Here is a 13,474-nt window from a genome sequence, read left to right as displayed (position 1 = left end):
ACCGAATAATTAAAAGACTATGAAACATTAGAGTTGTTAAGAAAATTCTTACAATAGCTCCACTTTTTGTGTATAAACTAGTTGAATCTCTGGTGTACTGAGATTTTTTTAAATGATAATTATCTTTTTGAGTCCATATTTAATGATACAACTATTTTCTTTGCATCTAAGTAAATTTGAATGGAATCTTTCTCGAAGTTACAACTTTTTCTGCCAATTTTCATTTTAAGATTTCTAAACATACACATATGTTGAAAGATTGTTGTAATCACCCATCACCAGGATTCACCTGATTAACATTATACCACATTTTTAAAAATCTTTCTGGAATGAATTTATACAGCTAAAGAGGGGAGGTGGGAATAGTTAGTGTAAATAACTCAGATATGATTCATTCTGGTAAAGTGTCCTTTGCATCTTTCTATCCTGTTCCACTTATCATCCTAGCAGTAGGGTTCATGTCCATAGGAGTACACAGACAATTCAGTTTCAGTGCTTGCATCAAAAGTATACACATATGGATTTTTCTTGAGTTTTTGCTTCCTTTATAGGCATAGTATCTACTCTGAGATGGATTTCTAGTTAGATCCTACAGTGATAGTCATTAGCGGTTTAAAGTGTCACCTGTTTGGAGGAGTCTCATCTTATTGCTTTTATTTCTATTTTCTCTGTGTCATAGTGAATTCTCTGAGCACATTTGGCCCAGCTGAATAAAAACAACAAATGGTATTTGAACTTTTGATAGTTTTTCAGTTACTCCTGAATGAGGAATATGCCAAATATTAATTCTTGGTCATGAAAATCTAATTTATAAAAGGTATTTATTATTGGACTTATAGTACCTTTTTTTCAAATGAACAGTTTCTCAGAATTTCCAAAAGTAGATATGAAAATAAATATGGAGAAACATTGTAAAGCTCATGTAAATTTATAAATAAATTCTTTATTTATAGTTTTTGAAAAATTTTTGAAAGAAAACTCTATCACATTTTAAAATTACTTAACGTTAAATCACCAACCAACAAATTTATCATATCTCGTGTGCCTGATAGGACCCTGGAAGCTCTTGAATGAAAAATTCACACTTGTGATGCTTAATCTACTATTTACATTTAAATTTAGTCCTATAATGAAAGTATAATCATGAAATAATTTTAACCTGCAACTAAACAGTTTTTTGGCTGTTAAATCTGCCTAATGCATTGTTGTCTGTCACACTTATTTTCCTCCATCACTTTCCCAGCTCATCGTGCATGTAAAGATACTCATAAAATCTCAGTGACTAAAATAGTTTATAGTGGGCTTAGAGTCACTCTTTCTCCAGGTAGATAAACATTTCATCCTGGATATATAATTTAATCAATTTGGAGGTGGGAGAAAGCAGTACAATGACCTATAGATTTAAGGATTTAAGTTGGGAACAACTGGATGGATATTTTTTTTTTTTTTCTAAAATATTGGATGGTATTTGTTTCTGGTGAAGCAGACATTACTCGTGAGCAGGATTGCATTCTTCCTAGTGGTCAAATCAGGTTAACTCTGAGCAAAGTAAACTCCTGCGCCAGATCCTGCATTCTCTTATCTGGTAATAAAGAACCTTGCTGGCCTGACAGGTTGTCACAGCAATTATTCACATGAAGTTCTGTAGCAGTTGTATCTGTCAGCCCATGTAGTATTGAATATTTTAACTGGCAGTCTTCCAAGACTGAACATTAATCTTACCATCTCCTATTACAGTCCCTAATCAAGATATTCCAGGGGTGATTGCACTAACATTGTTTGAAGACTACATCTACTGGACTGATGGGAAAACCAAGTCACTCAGCCGTGCCCATAAAACCTCGGGAGCAGACAGACTGTCACTGATTAACTCATGGCATGCCATCACAGATATCCAGGTGTATCATTCTTATAGACAACCTGATGGTAATTATTCTTTCCATGATTTCCATAAATGCATCAACATCTTTAGTAACATTCCATTTTTGTTTCTTCCATGGTTAAGTGTAAATTTAGCTTTAAGAAAGAGTACCAGAAAAAAAAAAAAAGAAAGAGTACCAGATTTCATTATTTAGCACAACTGTATAGGGTGAAATCAGTTGATTTCAAGTATGTCTATTAAGGAATATGAATATGTCTATTAAGGAATATGAAGCTCAATGATAGTACAGAGAATTATTAATTTGTTGAGGTATTATGTTGAAGTAACAATAATATCTGTAGTTGGAGAAGTAGAGAATGCATTCTTGAAATGACTTATTTACATAATAGTTATAGGATCCTTACTTTCTGGAATGCTGGGTGGAAGGAATTATGTTTATGTATCTCTGGGGCTCTACAAATGATAAATATATCCAGTTTGTTTAAGCATATGTCTAGTAGGAATTCTATCAGACCTTATGGAATAAAGTTTTGATTATTTTGCTTAAAACACTATTTTTCTTAGAAAACAAAGTCACTACACTATTAGTTGTAGATCATTGTTTCATTGTTTTATTTTACATTTATATTTCTAAACATATGTATGTCTTCATCCAAAATGCTTCTAGTCTACATTTTTCTGATGGACAATTTTTTTTTCTACTAAAAAGCTTGTCTTGTGGAAATGCATCCTTAAAATTATTTAATGGTAAAATGAATGCCATTGGGCAACAGTTAGAATTTATAACCAAGTACAATTAATTATATGTATGATCTTGATGGCTTCTTGATTACAAAGTTCTACAAGTTATGAAGTTTAAATGGCCTGTCTCTAATCCCATATTACATTTAGGCCTTGATTTCTCTGTTTCTTTCTCATCTGTAGTTTCCAAACATCTCTGTATGATAAATAACGGAGGTTGTAGTCATCTGTGCCTTTTAGCCCCTGGAAAGACTCATACCTGTGCATGTCCCACCAACTTCTATCTTGCAGCTGACAATAGGACTTGCTTATCCAACTGCACAGCCAGTCAGGTGAGTAGAGGTCTAGATACCATGTTCTAAGATACATCATCAAGTTATTATAAAGGCTTTGCTTGAATTTTATTGACTTAAACCATTTTTGAAGCATCATTTTTTTGTTGTTGTTTAGCATAGCATGATGACCATTCCATACATTATATAGAGGATCACATAGTAAAGGAAAAGTAGTTGATCTATATTCTGAGAATGAGAACTTCGGAGATAGGAGATACAGATAGAAGCCAAAAGAGAAACAAAAACAATGCTTAAAACCACTTTTTACAAAGCCCCACACAGAATAATGGTTCAAATCACAAATGGATATAGCACAATCATCTGAAGAGATCTGACATATTTCAAGAAGGCACAGTGATTGTGGCATAGGGCAAAGACTAAGATATATACAGTTTAAATAAATAAACAAATCTTCCTAGATAATCTGCTTTGCCACCATCTCTGCTCCTCTCCCATTCCTCAGAGCAAGTGATAGAGAAAAGATGAATTGGATAAAAAGTAATTTTCTAGAGTTTTTTAATTGAAAAATTATATTATCTAAATACTTCCCTTCCAAAAGTTTTTTTTTTTTTTTCCAACATGTAATTGTTTCTACTAAAGATATTAAGATGTATACCCAATGGTAGGTAGTTACATGGACTTGATATTACTACTTTCAAATTTTGTATCATAGTCCTATGAAATCCTAAGATTTGATTTTGTTATATTTGAGTCACTCTGTTATTTAAAATAAAATTGTCAAAGAAACTATGACTAAATGTGTTCCTAGAATTCTCTGTTTTGAATCTGCTGGTTTTCTAATTGGAGCAGTGACTTCATGGCAAAACGCTGAATTCCTCTTAGGGTGTGCTTATTTTCAGAATGAAGAAGCTAATACTAGCTCACCCAGCTTAAAGAACTGTACAGTGCAAAAAATCAGAGCACTTTGAGGCAGACAGTGTGTGTAGTGGTTGAGGGCACTTGACCACTCTGACTCTGAAACCAGTTTCACTTTGACTGTAACACCGACTGCTTTAAATTGGCTGAATAATCTTGGGTTTGTTACTTACCCTCGTGATGCCTCAGTTTTCTTGTCTTTTAAATGGAAATACTAATATTTCCAGACCACTGTTATGGAGATTAAATGGGAAAAGTTCCTGGTACATAGTAAGTGTTGTTATTGCCCTTGTCCTGTACTGCAATGAGAACACACTCAAGGGTGTTTGTGCAATTAGTGTGAGCTGCCATCAGGAGGGTCTGAGGTATAATTGGAGGCACAGGTTGCAGTTTCTTCTTTCTTTACAAAGTGTATTGTTTTAATTATAATCCCCTAAGTATTTGTATAAATACAATGCATTATCTATAGAGAACTAGAAATTTAAGTCTCTGTAAGAGGCAAAATAAGCAAACTATTCACAGAGAGAAAATTTAAGGGAGAAATCTCAGGTTCTTAAAACTTTTTAAATACAATTTCAGTTAGTACTGTCTAGTTTAGATCATTTCTGGTTTAAACTTCCGATTATCCTGAAATAACCTCTAGCCCCTTATTCTGGAGTGGCCCAAGAGTCACTCTGTTGGGGCCTAACACTGTGGCCTTACGTGACTTAGTAGAAACGATGATGCCCGTCTAAGCCATATACAAGGTGCTGAACCTCAGTAGCCAAACAGAAAAGGACACTTGATACACAGAACATCTCAAAACATCAGCTTTCCTTAATAGTAAAGGGAATAAAACATTTCAAAGTTTATATAAGAAAACCTATATTTAGTCAATGCCAAAAAACAATCAGACCAATTAAATGAATACCTAAATCCACTCCCTAAAAATATTATTCATATAATTAAATTATTTCCCAAGTTAGTATCACTGATGATATGATTAAAATATATAGAACTTTTAAATACCCCAATAGTTTTTTTTTACATGAATTTGTTTTTAATTTTAAAAATTCAACAATAGTGAGAACAGCAACCACAACACAAATTGTGGATCAGATATTTTTTGTTGTCAGCAGTACTTCCTGAAGAAAAGAGTTATCACTTCGTTTCATTTTTATGAAAATAAAATTTTCATTATTTTTTAGAAAAATAAAATAGGCAGATCACACCAATAAGAATTCTACTAGAATTGAAAATGAACATGAAAATCGGGTAAAAAATAAGATCAAATCCAATTCTTATAGCACTTATCACTTCAAATATTAAAGCTAATTCATTTTTATTTTCTAATAAAAGTGAATTTAAAAATGACTTTACTTAGTTTTTAAATGGAGACTTTTTCTATTGCAAGTAAACCTCACTTGTGTATGCAGAATTTGCATTTTATACCTGTATCCATTTTAACAGACATGTATTTAGTAGTTTTTTTTATAGCTTCTTCTTGTGGGTGATAATTGCAGTTTGCAATTTATTTTTTGAAGATATTAGTCTTAGAGAACATTTACCATGAGGAATGTTTTATACTTATAGTTAGCATTTATCTTTTTTAAGTTACTGTATTTAAGTATGAAAAAATGAAGCCCAGACACAAAATAGAAGAAATCTTCCTTTGAGAGTAATGAATAAAATGTTGATTAGCATAAAAAGTAACATAATAAGTGTATTTTACCCCGGCCTTCTCTTAGCTCAAACCTTTTATGTTCTTATTAAAAATGAAATGGCAAGCACAATCGTCATGTCTTATATAATTCCAACATTTGGTGTTTATTTAAATCAGGCATATGTAGTGAGTTTAAAATATGTATTTTAGATATTTTTCAAATCTTGATTGGGAAGGCTTTGAATATACTCAGGAGACATGAAATCCTCTTGCTAATGTACTTTGATATACTGTAATGACTGGAAATGTTTAATGTTCAGGGCAATTGCTTTCAGAGTTAGCCTGATATCCCCAGACAGTCACTATCTATAAAGGTAATATTTTTCCTGTGGTAATTTATAAAAACCACCACAGATATGACCACAGGCTAAGCAAAAATGGGAAAATCAGTTGAACAGTCAGATCTTCCCCTGGATTCACAGTGCTCGATTCCCTTCCATATTGCTACTAGGAAAAAAAGAATCTCTTATTTAAGAAAATAATGTAGATCTGCCTTGAATCAACTTCATGGTATCCAGAGAGGTTCAGCAAAAGCTAGCGTCAAATTTTCTCTTACTTGAAACTAATAGTATTTTAAATGAACAAACTTTTAGCTCACTAATCCGTCTCATTAGGGAAAGTTGAACCTAGGCTATATTCTTTTGTGTTACGTATCTGTCTGGCATACAGCATCCAAAGAGAATGTCACCTTGCTTTCAGGCCATTCAAATTGAAATTGCAACAGAAACACTTCAAGAAGAAAATTAATAAATTGTAGAAAGTTGTCAAACTACTATTTTCAATTCCAGATGAATTTTGTGATATATGCTTTTCACTGAATTTCTGTCGAAATAAAGAAGAAAATAATTTGATAGTGCTAGAAGAAACTTACTAAACTTTATCTATTGCTTGGTTTTAATAAAATAAAAATTTAATGGCAATTGTCTTAGATGTATGTACTCTCTATTTGTAAAGTGTGATTTTCCTTAGTTTATTTTGTGAGAATAAGCTTAAAACTGAAAGTAGTTAATTTGTAGTCTGAGATCACTAGGGTATAAATTTCCTGGGTTTTCTTGGTCTCTACGTACATTAGGTCAATAGTGTAGTTAAGTAGGAACAATAATTCTGTGCTCTGTTTCAGGAGAAGAATTTGAATTCAGATTACCTTTCTTATAAAAAATGCAATAATATAACCTTCTGGAACATTTTTCTAGCAACATGTTACATGTATGGTAAATAGCTTATAAGTAATTACTACCATATAACATTTTCAACTAGTTTCTCTATTGTTAATTTTCCACTTGAGGGTTTATTCCAAAAGAAAAGAGAGAAAGAGAAAAAAATTTCCTACTTCTGTAAGTAATAGATTTTTTTTCTTACAATTTTAACTATTTAAATGAAAAGGATGATAGAACAAATACAACACATTAATAGGGGTGCCTGAGTGGATCAGTCCATTAAGCTTCTGACTCTTGGTTTCAGCTCAGGTCATGATCTCAGGATCCTGGGATTGAGCCCCAGGTCAGGCTCCCTGCTAAGCAATAAATCTGTCAGTGAATAGGTTTTTGGATAATCTTGAGAATAAGTTTTATTACAGCAATTTTCTTTGGTGTTTTATTTAAATATATATATAATATTCAAAAATAATATTCAGCAAAAAAATCTGTGGCAGCCTTATTTTTTAAACTTTTTTTATATACAAATGTTCATTTTAAAATAGAGCTACCTATTATTTGCTAGGTTCTCTGCTAGGCTTCGTAGGGGAGGATATACTATAGGTTGGTAAGTCATTGACCATGATAGCATTAACATTCCTTGGATGGACTAACTTGAGGCAGTTTATTCCTGACAATAGGCCCCTGAGGCCCTTTTCTTAGAGCACTTATTCTAGAAAACTTGCAGTTGTGAATTATTCTCTGCCCCTTTGAGATGTAAATTTTCTCCAGCTCTTACATTTTGCAGCCTAGGAATATCTTCCTCAAGGATCTGGAACCATCCCCCAGAAATTTAATCATCAAGGAAAGGTAGTCCATGGGACACCTGGGTGACTCAGTGATTGAGCATCTGCCTTTGGCCCAGGTTGTGGTTCTAGGGTTTTGGGATCAAGTTCCACATCAGGCTCCCCATAGGGAGCCTGCTTCTTCCTCTGCCTAGATCTCTGCCTCCCTCTCTGTGTCTCCCATGAATGAATAAATAAAATCTTAAAGAAGAAGAAAGAAAAAGAAAGGTAGTATATGCTTGTTTTAGACTCAATGGGAAGGTGGGAGCTCAGCTTTGGTAAGTACCACCTGGCAAATACGAATGGCCTAATCATATTGGCCAACATCCTCTATACTTTTCCATTAGTTTACACCAGAGCTTAAATCAACCCCTGCCTTTTGTTTCAGTGGAATTCAGTTCAATCTCTCTCCCCGTTGCGGTAGTTTTAAATAAATTCTTCCTTGCCTTTTTAACTGTCCAGTGCAATTTTTGTACCTGTTGTTTTTAGTTATGATGATTTATCTTATTTATTGCAAAAGACCATGTATATTTATTAAGAATTCTGAAAACTGAAAATAACTGTACTGCTTTTAACTGCTTTAAAGAAGTATTCTTAAAATTTATGTGGGCAGATATTCATTATGGCTAAAGGCATTATGTTCAGACAGTTCCATGAAATCACAGCATGACAGTACCGGAAAGGATCATCCGGATTATCTGTAACTCCTCATTTTAGTAGCTAAGGAATACAGATAGAGAGATGTTAATCAAATTGGCTAAGATTCCTAATAAAGTGCAATTCAATTAACTTAATTCAAATTAGCTAAATTAATTCAACTTTTCAATGAATTCAGGATACCTTTTCCTGAGATTTCTGCTGATTTTTTTAGCCATATTCAGCATTTGGCAAGCTTTCTGTAGAGGTTCAGATAATAAATATTTTAAATTTGCTGGCCACATGGTCTCTGTAGCAACTACATAACTGTTGTTGTGGTGCAAGAGCAACCATAGATCATATGTAAATGCATAAGCTTGCCTGTGCTCAGAAAGCCCAGGAGGTTTTCCTGAACAATATGCTTTCCTGGCAGATCATTTTGCTACTTGTCGTGCATTTATTCCCTATTGTGGAATTCTCTAAGACCACCACAGTTCAAATTTGCAGCAAGAGAGTAGGCTAGGCTGCTCTGCCCTGGTGAGTTTTTAAATATCCATTTTATATAAAGGTAGGGTTCTTCAACCTTTTTTTTTCCTTTTTTTTTTCTTTTTTCAAGTTTCGATGTAAAACTGACAAATGTATTCCATTCTGGTGGAAATGTGACACTGTGGATGACTGTGGCGATGGATCTGATGAACCTGATGACTGTCGTGAGTACATTGGTGAATGTAGGAATTTAGAAGTTAGAGCTACTTATATCCCAGACCTTGAAAGTTGAAGTGAGACCTTAAATATTGCCTTTTGTTTTTACAAAATCTTTAAGTATACATCAGAAATTGTTACATTGTCTTGAGTATGTCTCTGTTAATTATTACATTTAGAATGATGTCATCAGCAATTTTGTCTTGAAGTTTCATTTGTCTTCAATTTTCTTACTAGAAGAAAAATTACACTCCTCATGCAATGATCAGTATAATGACAATCAGCATGATTTTGACTGGATAGATCACCATATTAGAAGTAAAAATGGGCAAAATGGGCAAATTCATAACAAATCTTACTGTTAAAGGATTAATCTTTCAACTACTTATCAGTTTTACACTACTGGAAATTCCTTAAAAGTGAGTTTTTTTTTTCAATATGAATCATTAGTTTGTTCTACTAATCATTCCTATACTCTTAGGAATTGCCTTAAAATGACTGCCAATTATATTTGGACTCAAACTGCGATTGGCATGGTTAGGTACCCTATACATATATATACACATGCATATACATATATATGTATATCTATATTTATATATTATATAAAGTGTATATTTTTATGACATCCTAAAAACTTGGGATGCCAGAGAATTCATGGTGCATCAGTTTAAACACATTTATTTTAAATGACATTATTGAAGTTTGCAAGTATGTGAATCTGGGATTAAATATTCCTACGTGAACCTGGGATTAAATATTTTCAATTATCTAAGATTCCTAAGAAAGTGTGATTCAATTAACTTAATTCAAATTAGCCAAATTAATTCAACTTTTTAATGAATTCAGGATACCTTTTTCCTGATATTTCTGATGATATTTTAGCCATATTTGGCATTTGGCAAGCTTTCTGTAAGGGCTCAGATAATAAATAGTTTAAACTTGCTGGCCATATATATATATGGCCCACGTGTATGTACATATATGTGTCTATACATTTAGCTATATTTGGTAACTTTGGTTTAATGGACAATCAGTATAACTATTTCTTGATAGACTTTTATAGTTCATTCCATGGGCAACTCCAATACTGTACTGTCAAGTGAAGATGCTTATAGTCAATCGTGATAATTCTCTCAAATTTCAGTGGATAGTTGCCATGATTTGGCCTTGACAACTGAGTTCAAGATCCCCAGGCTTGCACTAAAGAGAGATAGTATACTCTCTTAAGTAAAAGCTAGTTACTTTCTGCTGTAGAACTTTCTACCACATAATTACAAAACTGCTCTAAACTTAGGGCCTCTAGATAGTTACTTAGATGAGATATATTCCATCCTCTGCACTACCAAGTATATAAAACATATGAAGTTGTTTCCCATAGTTCATTTATAGCTTTGAAAGCAGCTAATAATATATTCAAGGAAAAGGAAAAAAGTTACAGAAGTCATCACTTTCCTAATATTCTCTTTATGTTTTTGAAAGTTTCATTGGTCTTTGATTTTTTTAAATACAGTTTTTGTTTTCACCATGATAGACATGTACTATGCCTGTACTGTACTGTACTATGCCTGAGTTATTCTTTTTTAAAGTTATTGAATTAAAAGGACTATCAAAGTAACAAGAAATTATATTGGTGACTAACTGAAAGTTACTCATTAAAAAAAAGTTATTGATTTCCCCGCAATAAAGTAAACTTTTGACAATACAATAAATTAACAAATACAATTTATTTTGTAATTTATGAAAATAAAGAACAAATATGTTAAATGAGCCCTGATAGTAAGATGACTTTTCCTGCCCATATTTACTCAAGTGTTCTCTGAGGAAATACCACCATAATGACCCACAGACACAGTGTCTCCCAATGCTTTCCCTTCTAAACTATCTGCAGCTCCTGAGCTCTAACTTTAATCTTGCCTGGAATATCATGTTGTAACCATACTGATATAAAAAATTAACCAAAGATTTAGTATAATAAGTTTTTCACATTTATACACTTTCAAAATAGATGATGAACAAATATAACCTTAATGTCTTTTGAGGGGAAACAAAGAGACATCTGGTATCTAAGAGTCTCTATATCATCCTTATCCTGGTTAAATACCAATACTACATGTTTTTATTGGTGACATTATCTCTTGTGATCTTTCAGTAAATGATCTTTTACTTGGAGTCGACAGGTTAACAGCACTGAACATCTGTAGGCATGAAGCTTTACTTTAAGAGTTATGGTGAGGTGGAAAGTGATGTACAGGAGTCTGTGCAGCATTTAGAATTCATTTTTGAAGAGCTGCATCACCAAAATTTGTAGTACTAAGTTACTGGTAATACTTCTAATTTCATCTGAAAAGGTGGGGAAGCTTAATCCCAGGATGTTTCATATACTTGCAAACTTCAACAATGTTATTTAAATACACGTGGTTGAATTGATGCATCACGAATTCTCTGGCATCCTAAGTTTTTAATTACATTTTCTATGATGCTCTAGTACACCAAGGATCATTCTAAAGACACATTTAAAAGGTCAAATGGGCTTCCCAGCTATTTTCCAGGCATTGAAAGTCCTCTGAAATCTATAACTCTTCTTATGAGAAGGTTGTTTTGGTAGCAAAGGAATATTCAAGAAAATCATATATGAAGCAACAGTAAATAGAGGAAATGCACATGTCCAGAGTGTGAGAAAATTAAGTATCATACAGTTTCAACATTTAGTGTGATTAGTAAATGTTACAGATTGAAGTTAAATGACATTTTAGAACTCACCTATGGAAGTCAAGCATATATTGAGTTATTTTTTAATATTAAGGAAATTTTTAATTAATATTATAAATATAAAAGAGTAATTTTCCAAAAAAGTTTAAAATATCACTTATTAATATTTGGTTGATTTATTTGAACCAAAAGATAAATGTTTTAATACAAGCAACGTAGTTTCTGAGACGACTTCAGAATCAGATCTGGATCTAATTTCCAAATCTGGCCCTTGAAACTTGTACATACTTGGGTGAGTTATTAATATCCATGAGACTTAGTTTCATCATTTATAAAGTGGTTATGGTGATATTGAGATAAGAAGGTTATGATGAGATTCAATTAGTAGCTCTATGTGGAAGGACCTTACCTTGTTTCTGATAAAGAGTAGATATTCAATAGATCCTACTTTATTATGATGATTATTGTTATCATTATTCCATATATAAACTCAAAAATATGGCAAAATAATTATCACCTGGGATTTCTTCTGTTAATTTGTGAAATGTATTCTGGAGGCCATCTGAGTTGCTCATAGCTTAGCAGTACCATGTATCTGAATCCAAGAGCTATCTATGTGTAAGACATTCATGCTGTGCTCCAGGATATGTTTCATATAATGAAATAATAAATATCTGTAATGTCAGAAGAGCTCTCTTTAAGAGGTCGTGAATGAAGCTTGGCATTCGATGATACCTGTCTTTTTTCTCCCCTAGCTGAATTTAAATGTCAGCCAGGCCGGTTTCAGTGCGGCACTGGGCTCTGTGCTTTGCCTGCTTTCATCTGTGATGGAGAGAATGACTGTGGAGACAATTCGGATGAGCTCAACTGTGGTAGGTGATTACATTCTTAACCGAGAATATAAATCTAATTCTTACCTGATTTTGACTGCACTGATTTAAATTCAGACACAGGCACCCCTGGGTGGCGCAGTGGTTTGGCGCCTGCCTTTGGCCCAGGGCGCGATCCTGGAGACCCGGGATCGAAACCCACGTCGGGCTCCCGGTGCATGGAGCCTGCTTCTCCCTCTGCCTATGTCTCTGCCTCTCTCTCTCTCTCTCTGTGACTATCATGAATAAAAATTAAAAAAAAAAATAAATTCAGACACAGTTTTCAGCACATATTTAATTGTTGTTGTTCTTTCCTTCTTTTAGACACACATGTCTGCCTGTCGGGTCAGTTCAAGTGTACAAAGAACCAAAAATGTATCCCAGTAAACCTCAGGTGTAATGGACAAGATGACTGTGGGGATGAGGAAGATGAAAGGGACTGTCGTAAGTCACCTGAGAATGTTCTGTCTTGTTTTACTTCTGAGTCTCAACTGATGTTGGTCTAAAAATTTTTATCGTGTACCATACATCCACACAATGTGGAAACACATAACAGCAATTGTGACAAAGACTTCCAAACTGACACCTTTGGTCACTTAAGAAGCTCTCTATAAAGAGTATAGAGAACATTAAAACATGGATGGTCTTTTTAAAAAACAAAAAGATTTTATTCATTCATGAGAGAGAAAGAGCAGGAGTGCACAAGGGAGCACACAAGCAGGGAGAGGGGCAGGGGGAGGGGCACAAGCAGGCTCCCTGACCAGCTGGGAGCTCTACATGGGGCTTGATTTCAGGATATTGGGATCAGGACCCAGCCAAAGGCAGATGCTTAATCAACTGAGCCACCTAGGCACCCCATGGATGGTCTTCACTTAAAAAGCTACCTGAAGAGAGACACCTGGGTAGTTCAGTAGTTGAGTATCTGCCTCCTGAGTCCAGGGGTCGAGTCCCCCATTAAGTCCCCCATCGAGTCCCATATCGAGTCCCCTATCAGGCTCCCTGTGAGGAGTCTACTTCTCCCTCTATGTCTCTGTCATTCTC

General features: G+C 33.9%; 1 protein-coding gene across 1 annotated transcript in view; it reads left to right on the top strand.

Moving 5' to 3' along the window:
- The window catches only part of LRP1B (LDL receptor related protein 1B), a 1,812,620-nt gene that overhangs the window by 1,617,435 nt on the left and 181,711 nt on the right, over positions 1-13,474 (top strand). The window contains exons 61-65 of the mRNA XM_072757648.1: positions 1,738-1,926; positions 2,807-2,955; positions 8,767-8,860; positions 12,320-12,436; positions 12,758-12,877. Of these exons, the coding sequence (XP_072613749.1) occupies positions 1,738-1,926; positions 2,807-2,955; positions 8,767-8,860; positions 12,320-12,436; positions 12,758-12,877 (669 nt within the window). The remainder of the gene's footprint in view (positions 1-1,737; positions 1,927-2,806; positions 2,956-8,766; positions 8,861-12,319; positions 12,437-12,757; positions 12,878-13,474) is intronic.

This window comes from Vulpes vulpes, chromosome 5, assembly GCF_048418805.1.
Source record: "Vulpes vulpes isolate BD-2025 chromosome 5, VulVul3, whole genome shotgun sequence".
Lineage (NCBI taxonomy): Eukaryota > Metazoa > Chordata > Mammalia > Carnivora > Canidae > Vulpes > Vulpes vulpes.
Note: the sequence above shows the minus strand (reverse complement) of the source record. Positions and strands in the feature narration are given on the sequence as shown.